This window comes from Trachurus japonicus, chromosome 12 (genome assembly GCF_045865225.1).
Source record: "Trachurus japonicus isolate A0001 chromosome 12, Traja_1.0".
Classification (NCBI taxonomy): Eukaryota; Metazoa; Chordata; class Actinopteri; order Carangiformes; family Carangidae; genus Trachurus; species Trachurus japonicus.
This window is the reverse complement of record NC_140918.1, coordinates 27389491-27413592: the sequence shown is the minus strand read 5'-3', so window position 1 is coordinate 27413592 and position 24102 is coordinate 27389491. Positions and strand designations below refer to the sequence as shown.

General features: G+C 43.1%; 2 protein-coding genes across 2 annotated transcripts in view; both read left to right on the top strand.

Moving 5' to 3' along the window:
* The first annotated feature begins 1092 nt into the window (after positions 1-1092).
* Positions 1093-6529, top strand: naif1 (nuclear apoptosis inducing factor 1). Its single transcript, XM_085794076.1, has 3 exons — positions 1093-1686; positions 3067-3111; positions 5543-6529. The coding sequence occupies exons 1-3, from the start codon at positions 1242-1244 to the stop codon at positions 6094-6096; spliced, it is 1044 nt and encodes a 347-aa protein (XP_085650202.1). The 5' UTR covers positions 1093-1241; the 3' UTR covers positions 6097-6529.
* Positions 6530-7679: 1150 nt separating this feature from the next.
* eeig1b (estrogen-induced osteoclastogenesis regulator 1b) overlaps positions 7680-24102 on the top strand; it is a 28074-nt gene continuing 11651 nt past the window's right edge. Inside the window, exons 1-2 of the mRNA XM_085794075.1 lie at positions 7680-7878; positions 8254-8520. Of these exons, the coding sequence (XP_085650201.1) occupies positions 8375-8520 (146 nt within the window). The 5' untranslated portion in view covers positions 7680-7878; positions 8254-8374. The remainder of the gene's footprint in view (positions 7879-8253; positions 8521-24102) is intronic.

Below are 24102 nucleotides of genomic sequence, written 5' to 3'. Positions count from 1 at the left end.
ACCACTAACATTGCAGGATTATGAACAATTATTAAGAGGGAGGTTCAGAAAAAGTTAATGCATGAAAAGGAAAAAGGCCACTAAACATCACTTATCTGACAAAGGTTTATTCTCAGATTTCAAATACCTACTGCATTTCAACACAAAGGGAAAAAACACACACTGACCCCTCTGAACTGAACTTAAACAGGTGAATGATGGTGAATGATTAAGACAAGAAACAAGGAAAGTACGTTTTCTTTGGTTAACATGGACAAAGAAAGAACTAAAGTGTAACATGAACCTCTTACCAGCACTGGCACTGCTGTAATGCCCCATGTGATCTAATTTCTAATGTACAAGGTGACATGTCAAGACCGAAATAAACTAAACATGAATAAAGTCCTAAAATAACTTGTAGTGACCAGGTGTACTACATCAGGGAAATGAGGATGAAAACAAGAGTGAATTTGATGAGAAAACAACAGAAAGTGAGGTAGGTGATGAATAGAAGAGGAAAATGATTGCATTTCCCCCCCTTTTTTTTGTATATTGGTGTGTGTCGTAGTAGCCTATTTGTTTCCATTTGTAAGTTTTTGGGTTCAACAAACTTTAGCATAATGCAGCTGACTCCAGGTCAGATGACTCCAGCTGCTGAACACATATCATCCATTAGACATTCACTTGTTCCCCTGAAAACAATAACATTTAAAAGTGCTCCTAAACTAACTAAATGTTACACCTACAAATGATGGACAAAGTAATACAATACTCCAGTTGAAATTAAATATTCATTTAATAATCTCAATAAAGTAGGCTACTAATCAGCCTAATATTGCACACAGACATATTTCTTTCCACAGAAAACATATAGAGTAACCTTTGTACTTTAATTGTGTTGCTTATTGTCATTGCATTTGGTGAAATAAAAACACAACTACTACTACTACAACAACTTCAGCTGGAAGATAAACGGCGAAGTTTTTTTCCCAGCAGTTTAAGAACATAGTTAGTTTGGCTCGTTGAGTGATTGGCGTGCGGTTACACCAATAGAAACAGAGTATATTGCATGACCGAGACACACCCAGCCAATGGGCAGTGAGTGGGCGGGGCCTCGAGCACAGCTACCGCAAGCGTTGTTTTAGTCGGAAGAAGAAGCCGATTCTGGAAGCCATTACGTTGCGCACATCAGTGGAGTAAATCTTACTATTTTTGCGTACAATACGCACAATTACCTGCGCTAAAGAAGAATTCCTGCAATTATGGCCTCGATGGCGAAAAAGAGAAAAATGAATTTCTCGGAGAGAGAGGTGGAAATTATAGTGGAAGAAATAGAGAAACAAAAGCACACACTGGTTAACCACTTCAATGCTGGAGTCACACACATGGCAAAGAATAACGCATGGGTGGACATCCTGAAAAAGGTCAACGCCGTCACCACCTGTCCCAGAGAGTTGGCCGAGGTGAAGAAGAAGTGGTCCGACATGAAGACGGAGGTCCGGCGGAAGGTGGCCCAGGCGCGGGCTGCCATAGAGGGGACCTCCGCGGACTGCACTCCAGTTCCCGTCATCCTCACCGCGATGCAGCAGCGGATCTGTAACCTGCTGGGGGAGGCCACCATCATCAGCCTACCTGCCGGGGACTCGGATGCTGAGATCACTCTGCCGGTGACGGTGAACACCACCGCCACCGTCACACTCGCAGAGAGTAAGTTACAGCACAAGTTTTCTCTATGACACACACACACACACACACACACACACACACACACACACACACACACAACACACACACATGGTTGAGTGAGTGTGAGGACTGGAGCTGCTGTCTGCTCATGCAGTGAGATAGATGTGTTGATGCGTTGCCCTCTGCTGGATTCATCCTCATCTCTGTGCACTAAGGGTCGACTGATATGTTGTTGTTTTTTTAGGGAAGATACCGATACTGGTTGTTAGTAATCAAGGAAACCGATATTCATTTGCATTAAAAATGAAAGTTTTGTCATCAAAATTTGGAATAGGCTCTATGCACAGCTCCACCACTTCCTGGATTTAAGGCAGGTCCTTCATTTCCTGTCTTACATTATTGGACACACTGATTAATCCAGGTGTGTCTGATCATTGTGACTACTCAGACACACCTGGATTAATCAGTGTGTCCAATAATGTAAGACAGGAAATGAAGGACCTGCCTTAAATCCAGGAAGTGGTGGAGCTGTGCATAGAGCCCATAACCCACTTGGAATTAGACTGAATACGGTATACTGTTTGTTTTTTGTACACAGTGAAAATCAGTGATAAAAATATCTTAAATCTTGGTAGAATAATACAAACTCCAACACAAATATTGGTTCAGTGAGTGGGACATTGTTACACAGCCAAGAGTGGTGACTTCAGGCAGAGAGATGGCATCAGAGCCAAAGGAGTGTGTTTTAAAATACATTTATTTGATACACAAATATATACACATTGTAACACATGTATAATAAATAACGTTATCCACCGCTCCATGGATTGCTCTTTCGCTGGCTTCGCTGAAAACAAATGCACATGGCCGAGAGGAGGGTTAGCAACACAGAGGAAAAGTGACTGGACGCATAGTTCCCCTTTAAGGTGACACTTTGTGGAGCAATTACAAGAAGACTTCATAGCATCAAAACAACATTTTAAATTGGACAATTGATTACACTCATCAGGTTCACAAGAGCAGAACTTCTGGATTTTATTGGGATAAAAGTGATGAGAGATGCTCCTGCAATGTCTGCCCCACAGGCAGATACTGAGAACAGCACTGAGGACAAGAGGAGGAGCAGAATAGTGACCACAGAGACTGAAATCCTCCTTTGAATAATAGAGTAGTTGACAAAGTTTCCAGCTGACACAAAAAAGTGTAAATTTCATCACTCTCTGCTGGTCTGAAGTGTGTTTGTATCGACATCATTTACTGATGTGTGTGAGACCTAGAGTCTCATGTTGGAACTTGTATATAACTGAAGCACTGATTCCCGTGGCACCTTGAGGAGAAAGTAGTGTTTGTTTGTCTTTACAGGTACAGGATGGTAAACTGTCTTTTCTCTGTGTGTTTCAGCTCTTCCAGCTGCCCCAGTCTGTGATGAAGTCAAACCACTGAATGGTGAGTTTCTTTACCCCTGACAACCACAGCAGCCAGGGGACGTGAATTTAAAAAAAAAATCTTCGACACAAGAACATCTGCTTCAACATGGTCATGTAAGGTTTTCTCATATAGAACTGGCCATTACATGACATGCCTGAGCGAATCAGCTTGGTGCCAATCAGCCTTTAAAGTCCCCCTCCCGCGACCATTTTTGGTTATTTTAAAACATTCTCTGTGGTCTTTAAATTGTGATTATTTTTAGCCAAAATCACAAAACCTGTGCCATTTCCCAGGGCTCTCCTTCTGCACAGCACCAGCAGCTCATTAGCAATGCACCTCTGGAGGGTGGGCGGAGACTGCATATTGTAAAATGGTTTAGATCTTCACCTCATCACTCCATGTTCCTGAAATACTCCCATTTGTCCCAGTCGTGGTTTGTCCTCGGAGGCCACCGTCACTTTGTTGACAGGAGGGGTTAGAGCAAGCGAGTGAGAGCTGCAGAGTGCAGACTAGAATCTGAATGATAGATATCACGGTTTTACCCCCATTTTACACACAGGACCTTTAACTTGTAGGTGAGAAAATATTTGATTGTGTGGCTTATGATGATGACAAGTCAAACACCTGTCAGCAGTCACACAAGGTCTTTAGATGACCACTTGTGCTTGTCTTCAGCTGAACTGCGCAGATATACAGGCAACAAATAATTAGATTTCAGAAGTCAGATTTAAGTTTCCCTCACACATTCAGAAAAGACACAATATTTGACCACTAAGGAACTCAAGATTCCTCTGGTTACTGTTACAGGACTAATCAGCTTTCTCTGGCATCATAGATATTTGTTTTCACAGTATCAGACTAAAACCATTCACATGTTGCCTCCTGTTGCAGGACTGCAGTCTGAGCTGTGTATAACAGTCAGCTTACAGTGGGGGGTGGTACTGTATATTTGTGGAGGTGCACGTCCAAATTTCTCTCCGTTCTTTTTTGGGTCAACTCACAGTCTCACCTGGACTCATGATGAGAAATCGGCTAAACAAGTCTGAGCCAATCCTCCACCAACCGCACTCAACCCCATGTCATCACTGTCTCATCCTGATTGGCTGACTCACAGTTTAATTTGTGGTTGGAAGGGGAAGAGGTTCATCCAATTTTGGAGTAATGAGAGTTCTATAATTATCCTTCCGGCTCCAGGCTGAATGCACACCCAGTAGAGCTGTATTGATCTTCTCTCAACCTCAGCAAGAAAGCAAATTTGCACATTCCCCCCAAAACCTGGGAGTTTTTGCTTTGCTGATACTTTGGCTACAGTAATTTATACAGTGGAAAAGTTTAGGTGCTCCTCTGAGACTGCATAATAACGGAAATCACGGAAAATGATATCACAGTGGCATGCCATTCATTTTCTAATAAAAGCTGAGTATGGGGTATTTTCCAGACCAATATTTTTAGTGCAGCAATATTAAGTTGTATGAAATTTAATCAGATGTGAAAAATAAGGCTGCGCAAAAAATTTGGGCACCCTTCTCATTTTGTTGATACATCTAACTACTGATTAAAGGGCATTTCCATTCGTAATCAATGTTTACCTCAGATATCAGGTCACCTGCGATCAGTTCATTTCATACCATCCATACTCCCAACTGCAGCGTGCAGACGTTTATATTTGATTTTTTTGTTAAATAATCTATCGTTTTCTATGTTCATTAATGGGCTCCGGACTAATTTTGAAATTGTTCTGTGGTCACAAGTAGCATCCTTTTGACCATCATTTAAATTTTAAAAGTCACTTTACAATTAAATTAAATCAAAATTCTGAGCTACAGTCCTCACTGCAGGCGGCCCCGGTTCGAATCCCGAATTGGGAACCCCTTGGGCATGTCATTCTGCTCTCCACTGTACTATCAATTAAAGGCAATAAAAAGCCCCAAAAATATACTAAAAAAAAAGACAAAAAGAAGTACATGATTAAGATGTTTACAGTTAATCAACTGTCCTTCTACAAAACATAATGAACAACCTGAAGTTTCTTGAAAAAATACGTGCAGTTTCAACAATATTATATGTAATTCTATGTAATTTTCACGCTTGGCCGGATTGGACCCTCGGGCGGTCCGATTTTGGCCCACGAGCCGCACGTTTGACACTCCTGTTCTAGAGGCTGTTATTTTTGCAAAAGGAGGCTCTACTAAATATTAATGTGATTTCTCTGTTCTGCCAAAAAATAATGCACCTGTTTAATTTTGTTTTGATGCACATTGCACATTTTCTGTTAATCAGATAAACCTCATTTTATTATTACTGTGTACATCTGTTATTTGAGAGATCAAAATGAAATTGCTGATCCAAACACCCACTGATTTAGAAATGAAAATAATGGAAATTGTCATGGGTGCCCAAAATTTTTCATACAGCTGAAACTAAAATGACCTCTCTGTCCTGTTTTCAGCAGAAACATCTTACCACGCCCTAGAGGACGGAGGCGTGGTGGAGTACTGCACCACCACCGTGGGCGATGCCACTCCCACCGTGGTGGCAGCCGTGGAGGCTCCGGTGGAGATGCTGGCCTCGTCCTCGGCCTCCCCGCCGCCCCCCCAAGGCCAGGCCAAACCCCAGGAGCTGAAGAGCCGCATCGCCCTCAACTCGGCCCGCCTGCTGCAGGAGCAGAGAGTCACCAACGTCCACATCCGGCAGATCGCCCAGCACCTGGAGGGCCAGAACGAGCTGCTGCACATGATGCGGCGCTCCCAGGAGGCTCAGGCCTTCGCCCAGGAGAGACAGGCGCAGGCCCTGGAGGGCACGCAGGCCGCCCTGCTGGCCTTAGTGCAGATGCTCAGACCGGCTCTAAAGGACCTGCGCAAATTCCTGCAGAGCGGGACGGAGGCGGTGAACCCCGGCGGCTCGGCGTCAGCGGGAGGAATGACTGATGGGTCGGGGACAGAGGAGCACAGCAGGCCCAAAACACCACCAGCTCCTGCACAGCAAGCTGAAGAGACACAATAGACACTATGTGTGTGTGTGTGTGTATGTGTGCGTATAAACCTGTGTGGTGCTGCCTCCTGTTTGTGCACACAGGCTTTCAGAGAACAGCGAGAAGCTTGTGGAGAGTTGCCTTAGGGAGAGCATGTACAGAATTTTACTGATGTTTTAAGTCACAGATGCAGAGAAGAGTTGCCGATGAGAAGATTATTTTTACTTTTTACAGCCTGTCATGAGCTGACAACCGGTTTGTGTTCCTCTTGATACTGAGATGAGGTCTGTAGTGCAGAGGTGCGGACGTTGTCACCCTGATGCGGGCTCAGCATCGAATATCTTCAAGTCATTGTGCAGATAACTCTGAATGAAAAGATGTCAGTGTTTTGTTTTTTGTTTGTTTTTTAAAGCGGGACTCAGCTTCAGTCAGTGTGCAGTCTGCACCCTGTCTTCAATAAAACTGAAGAAACACCAGTGGTTGTGTTTTCTGCACCATTCACAATCGGCCACAAGAGGTCAATGTGTGTTCACAAGTTGGCGCATCACAGTCATGTGTTACTTTGATGGTGTTTTAGTGACCTAGGCAGGTGACAAAGTAAAGGAGAAACCTAGATAAAAGAGTGGAGAAACACAACAAATACACATGCACTCTGTGGGAGAAACACAACAAATACACATGCACTCTGTGGGATTTCCCTTTAAAGGTCCCTTTCAGTATAAAGGTAGATTTCCATGTGTAGTGTGATGATAAAGCAGGTCTATGTTCTATATCAATACTATGAAAGGATCAAAGTCTCGGACCACACTCTGAAGTCTAAGTACAGGTGCATGAAACTGAGCCTTAAAACCAGCCGTTATGACTACTGTAACTTTGTGATGTCACTAAAGCAACAAAACCAAGAAGAGATCATCAGAGCCTCTTCTACTGATTGGCTGACACCACCCTGATGTAACTAGAGCACCAGAGAAATGCCTGAGAGAGGAGATGTAATACTACCATCCAAACACACCCCTGTTACTTAAAATGATTTATTTCACCCTGTTACATCACGAACAGTCAAACTCGCTGACCCTCGGTCATTGAGCTGTGGCCCACTGCAGGGAGGGGACATACTGAACAGTATGTCATCTAATAGGTATACCCATAAAATGTATGTAGATTTATTTAAGATATTTATGGACTGATTTACAGAGGCTACAGAGGCTCACAACCACAACATGTTCAATATATACACATAATATGTCCTAATGCATTCTAACATAAAAGGTTTTTCATTAGTAAACATACACATCTTTAAAAAAAAAAAAAAAAGCATTAACATATCAATATATATTGATAGGTTTTGAAATGGAAATATACTTACATAACAATATAAGCTTGTACGCAAATATGTGCTAGACATTTTTTAATAGGTTCCACATCATTTACATGTCACCTATTGTTTTTTGTTTTTTTGTTTTTTTTAACATAGCCTATAACGTAGGTACAACAACCTTACTTCATTTGCATATCTATTTAATATGCAGTGATCCAGCATAAATATGGACACATCCAAGTTTGTATATGGGATAGTTTCCTTTGTCGGTGCCTGCGCCTCTTCCTCATTCACCTCTGCTCAGACTTTGTGGACGGCCCCTAACTCGGCCCCTGAAGTGAGACGTTCAGGGAGCCGCTGGAACTGTCGATGAACTCTAGTGAAGAGGGAAAACTTGGTAAAGATGCACCGAAAGTAACAAACTGTCAAGCAGCCGGACTCCAGCTCTCCGCAGCACAACTGTTCGACCCAAACTGAGGAGTATCAGACCGGGGAGGTGAGGTTTTGGTGGGTTTGTTGGGTTTGTGGGTTTTGTCGGACAAAAGCTCGGTGGTTGACTCGCCGAGTGGTTATGTTGTTTGCGTGGCAGCTGTCTGCACCGGGAGAGTCCAGTCATGTCAGAGCAGAGACCAGGAGAGTTTGTTAAGAAAAAAAAAAGAAGAAAAAACAGAAAACTAATTTAGCACGACTAATATCTGAAATAACATGTCGGTAGTTTGTCATGTGTTTATAATGTGAGTTATCCTTACGGAGCGCACGAGCCTACAGCTGTCATTGCTGCACAAACCTCTGCATGTAAATGCAAATAGAGCACAGTTAACACAGCGGCAGAGTATTTATAACAGTCTTCTTTTTCTGTTTTCTGTTCCAGGTCTAAACAACTCTTCAGAAATGATTCACCGTAAGACAAAGAAGGATTTTTAAACCAAACACAACGAATTTATTCATAGTTTTTCCTCTTTCATTCATTGGCGCTCCAGTGACCGAGGACAATGACTTTTTTAATGAAAAAGAATAAGTTCAAGTTTCAAGTGTATTTCACACTGGAGGAGCTGACGGCGGTGCCGTTTGTCAACGGGGTGCTGTTCTGTAAGATCCGACTCAAAGACGGTGGAGACTTCGCTGTGACGTCATCCAGGTATTTGGACCACCCGTCACTTCCGCGTTCAAAGCCACTCAAACGTGTTTCATGCTCTCCACAGTCACGGCGATTACCTCCACTGATCTTACACGTCTCTGCAAAGGTTTCTACATTCAGAAAAGGGCGTTATTTATGGGGGGTTTGGGGGGTTTATAACCCCTCCAAAAGATCTTATCCAGCCATATAAACGGTCATTGGTCAAGCCCATATTCTGCTCAGAAACATAAGGATAAGAGCCACAAGGCCAACAACAGTTGGTTCATCATATGAAAGGAAAAAAAACACTGTCCAAATCATATCAATGTTTATCATTCATTCTCTTAAATTAACTGGTTGATAGTTTGCTAGAGGCCGGAGGTAAAGCTTGGGGGTGACGCCACAGAAATGCACAGGTAGAATTTACCTGATCTGAGAACTGATCAGCTTTTCACTCCGAATCAAATTTGGTCTTTTTATTGTATTAATGACAAGATGTGGTGCTATGTTCATAGCTGCCTAAAATCACAAATTGTGTCATAAGTTCATCTACCTGTTAAGAAATAGCTACAGTTGCAAGTGGTGTTAAGATAAATTAATAATCCATAAGCATTACTCCTTTCAGAATTCTTCTTCTCTGGAGGAGGGTCTAGATTTTATAGACTAACTGTGCTGCAGTGGATTCACCTGTTTGATGTTGGTTTCTATGGAACATCTGTAATGACATCCGCATTCAGACGTCACATATGTGCATCTTGATATGAGAGAAAATAAGGTCTTTACTCGTCAATTTATTTAAGACGACAAAAACTGTGGTGTTTCTTAAGGTGTTTAAATTTGGGTTATACCATTAAATCAATTTCGTGTGGGAAAGAACCATATAGGGAAGACCCTTTTCTCTCCATGGGCGATCCTATATAAACCTCAAGAGGAAAGAAATTCCCAACTCAACTAACCTATAAATAGTGGTTGGGAAACAATATTGATTTATGGTGACATTATCACCATCTGCATTTTCTGGCCATTTCCCATATTAATGGACGTACCCGTTTAAATGGACTTATCCAAATCCTAAATAACAGCTGACACCTGACAGGTACACAGCTCAAACCTCAACCAAATGTAAAAAGCCTTCATGATCAACATTACAGATAAGAAGGTCGGTATATGTTTTCAATAGACCCAAGCTTTCCTGTCCAAATGCCTGAGACGTTCAAAATCAATATCCACACGCAGCAATTTTAGTTGTGTTTAGATGAAGACATTATTTTCTGTCATTTTAAAATGCACAAATTTGATGTCATAATGTGGACATTAGAAAAGACATTGTGGATCCATAGTGCTGAGACAGTGCTGTGGATGGTGACAGCTGTAAAACTGGTCTCAATCTGCAGCTCTTGCAGTTCAGCCTTTAGCAGACTGTGTGTTATTTCACTCTCATGACTCCTGGGAAAGTTGCCTCAGCTCCACCCACACTGTAGTATATTCACACTGGGAGCCTCCCTGTTAACACAACTGGCTGTAGCTGCTCTGTGGCAGAGTGTTGAGGGTTTGTGCTTTGCTCAAGGGCTCCTGAACAAAACTGTCCAGGAGGGTCAGGACCAGACATCATTCACTCTGCTGCTTTGATTCAAACTGGCAATGTCACAGTCCCAGTCAGAATCTCTTATGTCTATAATCCTGGGGTTATATATATTTTGCAGTAGGGAAATGACAGTTCTATTAATGAGAATATTGGTATGATAACATTTGTTCATTTTGTGGTTTGGGTGAACTAACCATTTAATTATCAGCGATTAGTGGATTAAAAGTTTGATGGTCACCACCCTCCATCCAATACTGTATCTATAAACTGTATGAGTAAGCTGAGGGGAAGTGCCACGACATGTCATCAACTTCAAAGAAAAACACATCAGCCCTGAAGGACCGTCACCACACCAAGAGTTAAGCTCTGTGTTTCAGCCCATTTAAGAATACAACAATATTTGCTCTATGTGCTCTGTACAGAAGTCAACTTTCACTGGTTTAAATGTCTTTATGTGAATTTATTTTCTCAACAGAGTGACAAGAGATAGAATCATTTAACTCAACTATTTCTATAATTTTTCTGTACAGAGTCAGCAGGATAATAGCCTACACAACAGCATCATCTGCATAAAGATGTATTTCAACAATTCAGTGCAGAAACATTACAAATAGTTAACAAAAGTGGACCTCATCACTGTGTCACATCCTCTGTTACTGGTTTAACCCAGACAAGTCTAGACCAGATATATGTGAATAATTTGTAAGCAGTGTAAAAGGAGAAACAGTGTCATGATTAGCTCTAAATCCAAAACTCAGCAAAAGTTCCAGGACTTTTGCCTGGTTTCTTAACACTTAAAAGGCATTCGGGTGGACACTGTAAAACTGGTTTTAACTGCAACTCTTGCAGTTCAGGCGTTATCACACTGTGTTGTTTTACCCTCATGTCTCCGGGGGAAAGTTGCCTCAGCTCCACCCTGCCGTTGCACAGTCACGCTGGGAGCAACTCCCTGTTGCTGCTCCGAGTATGCCGAGGGTATGTGCTTTGCTCAAGGGCTCCTGGACAGAATTATTGAGACTGTGAGGAGCAGAAATACTTCTTTATGTTCAGATTCAAACTGCCAGTCTCACAGTCTCAGCTGGATATCAGTTTAACGTTACAATTCTACAAATCTGATTCATCAGCAGATGAATTTCTGGTGTCAGTGGTTGGCAGCAGGGTTCTCACAGGCCAGACAATTACAACCCGACCCGGCCTGACCCGTGGGTGTTGAAGCCCGGACCCGATGCAGCCTTACTAACCAGCATTATTTCTCGGCCCGAACCTGAACCAAACCCTTTTTAATCATCGCCAAAATGAACAGTGCCGATTCAGTGCATTTCACAATAAACAACACACATTATAACCAGCAAGAAGATGTTTTATGAAAAAAAACAAAAAAAACAACTCTAGTTGGCAGCTACAAAGACATCATCAATAGCAGATGGAATGCGAGGTAAAAACAGGGCAGATATGATCTTGTCCATAAACAAGTCAGTCAGCATGGTGGACAGTGGTGGGACAGTGCTCTGACTTTGAACTGAAGAGAACTCTCTCTCTCTGCAGCGTTGATGTAGAAAAGGGAAGTGTGACCAGTCTAGTCTGCTCTCAGCGAGTTTGCCCTCCTGTCTGTTCTCTGCATGTACTGTTCAGTGTCTGACTCTGCACCATAGGAAGGATCAGACTTTCAATGCTTTGCAGACGTTACAGTTGAGAATGTATCGTTGGTGTTCAATCACTGAGAATAGAAGTAATAGAACTTGAATTTGTCTCATATCAGATGAGTCAAACTAACATCACATATGGTGATCTATCATGATTTATGTTCATAATAACATGTACTCTAGAACAATATGGATGGGAATTCAAAGTGGATGAATGGTCTATCTATGGTCTATAGACTGTTAGCTTGCTCTCTCTTCTTCTCAGAACTGTACAAATTGTAAATTTCTGTTTGTATTCAGCTTGGTTTCACATCACTGAAAGATTCCACTATACCTTGGCCAAGTGTAATGACTCCTGCTACACAGTCATCCTTCCTCTCTGTACACTGATGTGCTGATATCACTGCTACACAGATAGCACCCAACTGTACATTTGACATTTACAGTAGTTATAGTATTTTTCGCTTCATTACCTCATAACAACTACAGCCTTTAGCGGTCTCTACTTAAAGATTCAGAACTATGTTTCACATCCTCATGCAAATGGCTCATGCGTCACATGAACGTTGATGTTAGTGATAAACTATGTTTATTTGAGGTATGCCCAACATTTGACTCTCAGTCTTACGTCACGAGCAGCTGTGACACAGGAGGGAGAGTGGGTTGTCCACTAATTACAGGGTCGATGGATCCTCCTGTCCACATGTCCAAGTGACCTGAGGCAACAGACTGAACCTAGCCCATTTAGTTGAGTGATAGAGCTGCATATAGATGTCTATAGCAAAGACGTGTCTGGCACTGTGACTAGTAGTAGTAGGTGACTAGAAAACTGCATTACAAATGCAGTTAACTCCATTTAGACCATTTACCATCTTAAGGCTGTTATATACTTGCCGCTTGATTGAACGTATGTGTACACAATGCGGCGTGTCTGTGCATATACTTGCTGCAGCACTATGCAGCCAAAACGCACAATAGGCTACTGGTGGTCTCCACTTGGAGACTGAAAAAAAAAACAGAAATATGACCTGGAAATTGTTAAAAGCCGACTATTTTTACAGACATGCCTGTCATATGTAGTGGTGTGGAAACATCACAGAGATGTGGGTAGTTCCAGTTGAACGTCTGTCAGTCTCTCTTCAAAATAGGCCTGTTCGTTAATCGTTTTAAAATTAATAATAATAATAATAATAATAATTCATTTAATTTATATAGCGCTTTTCAATAACCCAAAGACGCTTACAAAGACACAAAAGAAACAGGGTAGAGACATACAGGGGGAGACGAGGGAGAGACAGTACACAGTGACACATTAATGAGCGAGGTGATGGAGAGACCGGCTATGGGTAGGGGAGGTCATAGGCTTGGGAGAAGAGGTATGTTTTTAACCGGGACTTGAATGTGGGGAGTGAGGGTGAGTCGCGGACAGATGGGGGGAGAGAGTTCCAGAGTCGGGGTTCAGTACGGGAGAATTGTAATCGCAATTATTTAGTTAGGACGGTGTTAAAAACTTGAAATCGTAAAATCGTTTTTTTTTGCTCTAACTGTCGTAATTACGGTACAGCACCCTGTTCATGGTTTTGGGCTGCACTGGGTTACCGTAGTGACTTCAGCTGCCTTCCTCCCATCACACTCTCCCCACACACTGTAAACAAACATGTTGGCGTTAGCTAAGGCCAGCGAGGATTTTGTTGCTAAAAAGACCAACGGCCCTTTTCCACAACACAGTTGAAGCTCTGCTCGGCTGGACTCGACTTGGTTTAGGTCTTTTTACATTACAGCTGAGTTCTTCAGCAGGGGCGGGGTCGTCATATCACGTCGTCTCGCTCTCTTTTTTAGATCCTCACTTGTCCGCACCTTGTTAACGGACCACAGCCTGGTTTTCCACACAGCGGCCATTTAACTCAGGTGACAGAATAAGAACAGATCAGTGGTCGCTGTTGTCGGTGTGTTTTCGCGATCGCAACTCTTCTGGTGACAACGCTCTGGCCAATCACTGGAAGGCAGTCGGTTGACGTCACCTTTTAGTATAGATAGATAGACAGACTTTATTATTAGACTCCAGGTCTATTTTAAAGGACACAAACAGCACACTCATAATTGGAAATCGGTTTTTGAGAGAAGAAAATTGGGATTTTATTTTTGGGCAAAATCAAGCAGCCCTACTTGAAAAGTTTCCAACATGAGATGTGTGGCCGACGCATCAAACGAACGCAGGTCAAGCGTGGAAGCCATGATGTGGTCGCGTTTGCGTTGTTTGGAGCAAGTAAATTCCAGCCCTAGACACCTGCTAAAGAAGCTGTGCACTGTTATATTATGACCAGTTTCTGACACACACGTAGCCTGTATCCACAGCAGCTGTTGTCTGATTAATGGCTGGTCCCCATCCACAGAGCACTGGACCAGCACCAGGCCAAGATACAACAATAAGCTGCTGCTATTATCTCTGTGCAGTAATTGCAGACCCATCGAACTTGATGCACCAACTGACCCCCCCCCCTGCCCCCAACAACCAGACTGTGGAAACTGTGCCTTTCCTAAATGGATTCATGGTGCTAAAGAGGTTGGGAACCACTGGGTTAGGACATTTTGATTGTTAATGTGTGTCTGCTTGTGTGTGTCTGCTTGTGCAAGTGTGTGTGTGTGTGTGTGTGTGTGTGTGTGTGTGTGTGTGTGTGTCAGGCTTATTTGCATCTCTCTCTCATTCCTCAGATTCTTCCACCAGAAAAAAAGACAGTGACCAATAGGAGGAGAGGATTTTGTAACCCACACACATTTGTTGTAGAACACACGCACACACATTATTATACACCTGATCACCAGTGACTGTAGTCAGAGTCAAAGCTGTGATGGAGAATCATCAAACATGAAGCATTTACAAATCAGTGATTGTTTGCTGTTGCTGGTAGAGCTGAGTGTGCAGGCGTGTTTTTATCTGTTGTGTTCGAGCATTGTGGGTAAATGTTCCATAATCAAACTGAATTTACATTTCACTCAGCCTCACATCTGCTATTTCATCCATTTGCCTGCTTTCATGCACCTTTATTATTTGTTCATAAAAGCAAAAAGTGAATACACTGGGGGGAAAAAACCCAAAACGTGATTTGTTGTTGACTGGATCAGGACTGTGGGCCCAGCCCTGGAGTAATAAATGTTGCTGACTGACTTACAGGCTGCTTGGGAACTGCAAGGAAGATGAGAAGCACTTCCAGTACAGTAAGCCTCGCCTCCAGCAAATAATCCACTTTCATTACTTGTATCGTTATTACTAAAGGAGGCAGAGGAAGAACTGGACATAAAACACACTGAGCAGAGAGATCAGGAGAGAGAGAGAAAGAGAGAGAGAACTTAAGAAGTAAATAAGGAGTAAACTGTTTTGATTCCCAAACGGATGCTGTGAGCTGGGAGAGACTAAATAAGAAAGATAGTCTATCTTTGGCTGGGTGCCTCGATAGCTCATCTGGTGGAGAGGACGTCATTTGGGCTCAGTCCATGACCCGGTGTCCCAAGTTTGAGTACAACCTTTGGTTCTTTGCTGCAAGGAAAATCCCTGAAAAAAAAAGAGAAACCTTTTCTCTTTTACAGTAAATGCAGCTGAAGTCACAGCTCAATCTTTGTCTTTGATCAAAAATCTAAAAATCAGGATTTGACTCTAGCAGCTCTAAACAAGGTCATCTTGTTTCTTCTCATCTGAGGTGAAAAAGTTGTTAATAAAAACAAAATGATGGGTTAATCATGCTTCAAGTGATAGCAGCAGCTCTGTGGAGTGATGATGGGGAGGAGGCTGGAGCCTTCCTCATATTAATGTTTTATCATTAGACTGGAGCTCTTCTGATGACCTTGTCTTGTTTTGTCTTCTTCTGTGTTTGTTTGATGGCAGCCACAGGAGACTAAGCATCATCAGCTGTTTGTCTCAATGAGCCCATGTCTTAATATTGATACGTAAAAGATTATCACATTGCTCTCCCATATTTAGATGGGAGCTTAACGCTCACTGCTTCAGCCAGTAGTGAGTGACACATGGAGGCTGTGGCAGCAGGTGTTCCTCCAGTTAACTGGAGGTTTTTCAAGTGTCTATTTAACAGATGATGTGATATTATATATATATATATATATATATATATATATATATATATATATATATATTATTCAGAGTAGTTGTTGCTCAGGAGGTAGAGTGGATCATCCACTAATCAGAAGGTCAGTGGTTCCATCCCAGCTTCTTCAGTCCACATGTGAAACTGTCTGAACCTCAAAGATACTGAGCTCTAAAACTGCCCCTCATGTAAATGTGTGTATGTGTGTGTTCTTGTACAGCTATACATGTGAGGACCAGTTTGAGTGTTAAACCATCATAGTGAGGACATTTTGGGAAAGTGAGGACATTTTGGCCGGTCCTCACTTCCAAGGGCTGTTTGAGGGTTAAGATTATTATAATTAGGGTTAAGTTACCGTTAAGAGTAATTGTGCATTCACACCAAAAGCTTCCAAAGCGTCAAAAACGCTCGAGGGTGGGCGTCAGACAAGACAGCTCCCAAAACGGCAAATATTTTCAGCCGCTTTGGCCGCTCGTCATGTGACTGATGTCAAAGTTCGATCGCGCTGGTCATTGGGGAGCCGAAATACAAATACGTGAGCGGAAACAATGAAAGTAATGGCAAACAAACACTGCATATCTCCAAAATCAGGCAGGTTTCCAGGATGCCAAGTAGCCTACTCATTTCAATGTAACAATTGCCGATGAGAACAGGTGTCAAAAAGGGAAAAAGGAGGGGAAAAAAAAAATCGATCACGGACTTTCATGATCGATTACCATGGCAACGAACTTCGAAGCTTCAAATTTTTTGGGTCAGCCCTACTTATTACCCTAAAGTTAACCAGGGCTCAACTTCTCGTCCGGTGACGCTTTGGACGCTTTGGAAGTGCGGCGGCGCCTGTTGACGATTTGGACACTCAGTGTCGCCAGGCTCACATTGACAATGAATTGGGTTATGGTTCGGCATTTGTTTTGGATGGTTAAGGTTAGGGAAAGCACAATATGAGTAGGGGAAAGTGATGTTTAAATGTGACAAGTATAAAATGCTTTGAGTCCAACTAGACACGCTCTGTATAAATGCTATGATAACTGTTATTTGCAGTAGGGCTGCAACTAACGATTATTTTGATAATCGATTAATCTGTCGATTATTTCTTCGATTAATCGATTAATCGGATAAAAAAAAAGGTACAAATTTGATTTGCATTGTACGGAAGAGAAGAATGAGAGGAGTTGTTCCTCAGTTTGATCCAGCATGTCACTGGTATATCATTTATTTATTTCTCCCTAACTTTATTCAAAAACAGAATGATATTCCAAATGGACAATATTAGTGCAAAAAATTGCACAAATAGGTGTTTTTTTAAAGTTAGTTGAACGGCCCAGAGCTGTTAAACTAATAATAGGCTACATTAAAAAATAATAATAGTCAAAATTCATTAGGGCACTGCCTGATTTGCTTACAAGTGGAAGTCTGCAGCATGTTTACATCCAGAGGAAAATTCTGATCAACCCTGAAAGTTCATCATTCACTGGATCAACCGACAACAACCTGACGTTACTCTGACAGTTTTCAGTTTCGCTCACAGCCCGTTTCCCCGACCGGCCACGTAATCACACCGTGATAAACATCAGTCACCGCGGGGGGACAGGCTGGACCATCGGTATTAACTGTAATAGCGCCCACCACCATAAAATAAGACGGGTAAATGATCATCAAATCTCTAATCTGAGTCCTCCACACACCGAGCTCTGAGCAGAGGAACAGCTGATCAAACCTCTAAGAAATATTTCTTACCTTTACTCCAGGTGTCTAAATCAGTCAGCAGCAGCAGTCATCAAACTCCAACAGTTTTATAATCCATAATATTTCCGTCTGCATCGCGTTCCTCGCGGCCAGCTGCTTCATTCATTTACATTGTGTGAAAAAAAAGAAAAAAGATTTAGCTAACGTTAGCTTTAGCGTTAGCGTCCTGACAGGAGAGGCTGACAGAGGAGACAGTGAAGCCTCTCCGCTGCTCGTACCGAGTCCAGACCACCGGTCCAGACTCCAGACAGTCCGTGACCATGTCCGTGACACACCGCGTCCGAGCCGCGCGGACCGTGTCCGTGTGGGAGTAACGTTGGACGTTGGGAGTAAACAACGCGGTGGAACCGGACAACACAGGTCCGGTTGATCAGAAACACGGCTGTTGCCGCCGCTAAAAACACCTCTTTTTTTTTTACATGATGCAAATGAATGAAACTGGCTGGCCGCCAGGAACGCGATGTAAACGGAAATGCTGCTGACTGTTTTGGACACGGGTAAAAATAAGAAATATTTCCTTTTTTCCCTGGCTCTGGGCCAAGTTAATCGCTACCCAACGAATCGATAATCAAATTCGTTGCCAACGAATTTAATAATCGATTTTTATCGATTTTATCGATTCGTTGTTGCAGCCCTAATTTGCAGACAAAGCAGATGTGGGAGTGGGTGGAGTTAGTGTTACACTCCTGCAGGCACAGGATGATGCTGTTTACATACAGATACAGGGGCCAGCAAAGGTATCTACTGTATCAGTGGAGGATGAAACACAACAGCTGTTGTTGTCATGGTAGAATCCCCTGAAGTATCTGAATGAGTTTGAATCATCCTGTTCTGGGAATCAGCACTGAATGACAGTGATGATGTGAACACTGACGCTGGAGAGTCCGAGAACTATGAGGTTGAGTCTCAGTTTTGTAGATTTTGTAGATGTGATTCACCTCGGTGAGGTCACATCACACCGACTGCAGAGACATGCCTTAATCTGAGAGCGTCTTCTGGGAAAACGTGGAGTGGTCCAGTCCCACGGAGAGCTCCGAGTCATCAGTGATCTGTGTCTACAGACCTGCTGAGGGGGTTTGGAGGGTTTGGGCTCCTGTTCAGGATGTCAACATTTTATTAGCTCTGTTTTTGTGCAATCACAGAAGAACCATCTCACAATTATTTCTGTTTAAATGTGACTAACTGAGCATGTGTTTGTCAGTAAGCCAGACTTCGTATGAACAGTCCCGTGGAGGCGCTGACCCTCCAGCATGGGATGAGAAAGAGAGGCCGTGCTTGTGTCTACCTGTCGTACAATGGTGTGTTTGTGGAGGTAGGTTGGGCTGTAAGAAAAGAAGTGGCAGAACCTGTCTGACCGTTTGTGTGTCTCTCAGGTGTGTTGTCAGAGTAACACACAGGTCGCCTTCTGGTATGAGGGGAGAAAAAAAAGAAAAAAGTTGAATAAAACACAGGTGAAGGTGATCTGCTGCCTCTTTTTCACATGACAAATGAGCGCTTCATTTCTGTTCTTTAGTTTGAAGTGGGCGGGGCTCAGGTGGAAAACATGTGACGTCACCTGCTTCTGTGCACCAATCAGAGTGAGCCAATATTTGAATCACAAAAAGCATTTGCCCCGCCCACACGGTCCCAAACATCACAGTCGGATCATAATCGGAAAATATTGTCACTGTTTCCCTCCTCATGCTACCATGACAACATCAACAGCTCATTGATGTTGACCCCTCCCTTCCCCTCTTATTGTCATAGTCAGATTAACTAGTAAAAACAGGAACAGTGTCATGTTCATTTGCATGTAGAGTGGAGAAGTGAGGATGTTAATGCCACGTGTGTTATTTTTGCCTGTTTTATTTTGAAGTAGCTTACTTTGTCTGTCCGTTGGTCGTTTTACTTTCTGCTCCAGTTTCACCTGTCACCCCTCCGGACTTTCTTGTATTGTTAGGCTGAGATCAAAAAGTCCAAACGATCTCCTTTCCTAACCATGTCTCAATGAAAACCATCATGAGGTCAAAAGATGTGAGAGACAAAGGAGAAGAATCTGACTGTATCGCAACACATCAAATGTTCAGCTGTTCAGTTTAGGTCACAGTAAACGTGATACTTGCTCTTCTTGTTCTGTCGGTGGCCAGTCCAACTCCTGTCCCTGGTTCCCAGTCCGTGGCCAGACTGATGGTTGAGACCCAGTCTTCAGGTCTCCATCTCAACCTCCTTTGAGACTCTTATCTCATCCAGGCTGATTGAATCTACTGCAGCTTCCCTCCTAGTCTGTCCAGCCTCTTGGGACCAGCTTCCTGTACAGCCCAGTCCTCTGGGCCTCCTGTCTGTCCTGCCCTCAGGATGTGCACCTGTGAACCCCAGATCCCACCTAAGCCTAGCATTTTCGTCTTTAGTAATGGATTAACATAGTGGCCAAATCTATAACTGAGCAGTGAAGTCAGCCATCTGATGTTGTACCATATACCATCATAACCATCACAAACCATTACAGCTGAACCAAAATGAGACGTTCTGTGCTATGAGACTTCCACTCTGTGTCTCAGCTGTGCTGTCCTTACTTGGTGCTTTGCAAAGGTGACAGAAACTGAAGAAACTTTTTTTAGTTTTAAAGCTCATTGTATTAACATTTGTACTGTGTGGTGTTATGGGTGGGCCTAATAGACCTGAGCCCATCCTAAAAAAAATTTCTTCACTTTTATTTTAATTATTAAAATTAACATTTAAATTCAGAATAAAGACTAAAAAATGTCCCCCTTTATATATAAAAAAAGAAAGGTAATGAAAAAAAATGGTGTATTAAAAAAGCATTTCTAATTTGATTGGTCTTTTTGTGCATTTTATTCAGGCTTTTGCCCAGCATACAGTCTGCGTTAAACACCTAAGAGAGAGAGAGCGAGAGAGAGGTCCGCTGGGTGAGCTAGATTAACTTTTAACGGGAGAGAGAGCGGAGCACCCCGCTGTGAAAGCTTGTCTCAACAGAAATGGTGTGTGCTTTCAACGCAATATAGAGACAAATGAGTCAAGCAGGAATCAAATCCAACTCCACACATGTTAGTATTAATTTCTGTATTAAGTGGCCCATCCAAAATTATTCTGGCCCATCCAAAACTGAAGTCCTGGCGCCGTGCCCGGTTAGTAGTTAAGCCGAGTTGAAATCTATTACTTAAGTGTAATCCAGGGTTGTTTGCTGCTGTATTAGTTTCATTGTCAGCACAATATGAATCTTCTTAAAACTACAGTGTGATAGTGTTGTTTTAGTCTATACATGCTTGTACATAATAAAACAAATGAAAGCAGCCGGTTTAAGGTGACTGTGCTGTGGGGCCGGTCTACCAGGTCTACCACTCTTCCCACATCGTGACATCTCACTCCACAGAATTCCACAGAAGCAGCATGTGGGACTATCTGTGATCAGTGAGGCAGCAGGGCTGTGTGTGTCTCTGAGTGTTTCCTCTAACATGAGCTGAGCTGGAGCAGATAACATCAGTGTTTAAGAGCCAAGTCAAGACAAGCCCGGCACACTGATGGTCTGAGTGTGTAATGTTGGAAGGTTTAGTAAAACCACGGTGACTTTATTTCCCTGGTGATACCGCTGTGGTATGAGCTGGAACACCTCACCTTTACTTTACCTTTGCTCATTATTCATCAACTTTCAGGAGAAAGAATTATTTGAAGGTTTGTAGACAGAGGGAGGGGTGTGGACCTCGCGTCTTTGACATCCCAGATTCCACAAACAACCACCACACGCCCCTTTTTCAGCCTTTATTTTGGCGCTTTGAGCTCCAGGCTGTTTCCTGCCTCCACTTTGCAACATTGAAAGTTGAGTATTTGTAGTTGTTGTGCCCAAACTGACAAGTAAAGAATTGTACTTGTCAGTCTCCCCATCTAGATAACGTGTAGGTCGCCGCCACTTCCACTTCCTCACATTCCATCCACCACTTACCCAGGGTGGGGTCGTGGCGGGAGCAGGTCACACAAAGTATAGTCGTTCCTCTTTTTAGGAATGATTTCCAGCTCCTGGGGCATCCTGAGATTCCTTCCCAAACCAGACTCTCCAGTGTGTTCTGGGTTGCCCCAACTGGTACACACAGAGTTTCTAAATCTCAAGACCCTACACATGAAGATAAAAAATCTTTGATTGAACAGTTTTGATTGTGTTGTGTGTGGTGTGCTACGATATTCCAAATACAGCACACCACACCATAAAGATTTGTGATGACACAGAATCTCGTCCCCCACACCTCAAATCTCACGTGATCAAACGTGATCTGACGTACTTTGTTAATGGTAGCCAATGGAGACAGTAGCCACACTAGTTTGTTGTGCTAGGTGTTCTTCAGTCAGCTCGCTTCTTTTTGGTTACATTCAATTTCAGATGTGCCTGAAGAAGACCCATAGGTGCTCGAAACGTTGTTGTTTATTAATAATTATAATTAATTATAATTAATTTGGGAGCTCTATTTTAGCACACCACACACACTACAGGAGAATCTCAGATTGTCTTTATGTGTGTGGTAGGTGACCTGCTACCAGACAAACAACCTCCTGAAATCCACCACGCCCCAACTCTTTCAAATCAGCCCTAGAATCACCTTTTTCTCCCTGACCTTTCCTAATTAGTCATTTAGTTCTCTCCTTTTTTTCACTGTAAAGCAACTTTGGGTGTTTTGAAAGGAGCTATATGAATTGAAGTTATTATTTTTTTTAGAAGACCTCCACTGGAAGCCCATGGTTCCTTGGCCTGACAAGTTCAAATGTCTTCTTTCAACATGAAGCAGCAGCGGTGACTGAGCTTCCTCTGGATGTCAGAGCTCCTCATCCTCTCTCTCTGTCTTTATAAAGCTGAGCCCAGACACTCTGCAGAGGAAACTCATTAGTGTCTGCAGTCTCATTCTCTTGGCCACGAGCCAGAGCTCAAAGATCGATCGGTAAATCAAAAGCTTTGCCTTCAGACTCGGCTGCATCTTCACCACAACAGCACATCCTGGGCGGCATGGTGGTGCAGCGTTGCCTGTTAGCAAGAAGGTTCTGGGTTCATTTCCCTGCACAAGCCCGATGTGGCTGCTCTCTGCATTCGTCAGGTTCCTCCTACCAGAGACATGCACAAATAAATTTCACATAGGTCTGAATGAAGTTGTTTGTCTGTATATGTCAGCCCTGTGCTGGTGGCCTGTACCCCACCCTCACCCTCATGTCAGCAGGGATTTGTTCCAGCAAGGATAAGGCAAGGCAAGGCAAGTTTATATGTGAAGCCCTGTTTACAAACAGTTTGTCTCAAAGGGTAATACATCATCATTACAACATCCTCTGCCCTTAGAGCCTCACATCGACTGTGGAAAAACTCCAGGAAAACCCTTAACAGGGAAAAAAATTGGAGAAACCTCAGGTTGAGAGACAGAGGAGGGATCCCTCACTCAGGACGGGCAGACGTCCAATAGATGTTTTATGTACAGAGAAGAAAACTGTTTACAACATGGAATATGGAAAAACATGTAAATGTGGATAGTTGAGTCAAGAGGAGCTGATGAAGGCAGCTTCTGGTGGGCAGGATGAGCCATGTACAGGGAGAGCAGGCCAGCTTAATGGGAATCAATAGATCACATTGTAGATAAAGATCCCTGTCCTCTAATGTGCTACTCGACATAACCAAGTGATATTTAGTGTCCATGGAGGAGCTCCATTTTTTTCAACATAATATATTCTTCTCAGCATGTTATACTGAAGTAACGGAGGTCCGCGGGTATAGCCACAGTCACGAGGTACCAGTAAGGAGAAATGACAGCGTGTGGCGGTTAGCGCTACTGAAGTTAAACTCACTCACCCATAAAAGACGTGCTAACCCACTTGCCAAGTGGCCATTGGCCTCTTGGCGAAACGGTTAGCACCGTTGCCTGCGCTGCGGGAGACCTGGGTTTGAAACCCGCTCAGGGCAAGTCACAGAACAACGTCGGTCACACTCGGTCACACAGACAAAGTACCCTTTCCTGCTTGATATAGTTTGTTATTATATTATACATGAGTTATTGAGAACTTGCTCCTCTGCCGCAGTGCCAACACTCCCTATGACACCAGGTGTCAAATATCACACAGTCAGTGACAATGTTTTAATAAAACAGTAAGGACCATTAATCTGAAAGTGTCCCATGTAGCCACAGGCTAACGGGCGCATGACGTCTGTCCGACTACCCATTTCTCCGACCACCCATTTCTCCGACTCCGACCGTACATTTCTTTATTTTTGCGTCCATCAGTCCGACCTCCCACTTCTCCGACTTAAGTAGCCCTAACCCTTAACCTTACCCTAAACCTAACCTTAACACTGTAGGATGGGTAGTCGGAGAAATGAGCCGTCGGACTTGTGGGCAGTCGGACTGACGTATGCGCCCCCAGGCTAACAGGAACATGAAAACAGAAAAAAGGACAAAACCAGGTTTGATGCAGCCAGGTCCTGAATTTTCCTCTTGATCTTCACTCTCTTTAATCAAAATAAAAGCCTGGAAACTGTAATTCTTTAAAGGTGTTCAGAAATGGCCGTTTG

What these genes read in the sequence shown, in the direction of transcription:
- naif1 (XM_085794076.1), top strand. Translation starts at nt 1,242, where the DNA reads ATGGCCTCGATGGCGAAAAAGAGAAAAATGAATTTCTCGGAGAGAGAG. An exon ending in CACCGTCACACTCGCAGAGA is followed by an intron (nt 1,687 to 3,066) that starts GTAAGTTACAGC and finishes TGTGTGTTTCAG; the next exon opens with CTCTTCCAGCTGCCCCAGTC. An exon ending in TGAAGTCAAACCACTGAATG is followed by an intron (nt 3,112 to 5,542) that starts GTGAGTTTCTTT and finishes TCCTGTTTTCAG; the next exon opens with CAGAAACATCTTACCACGCC.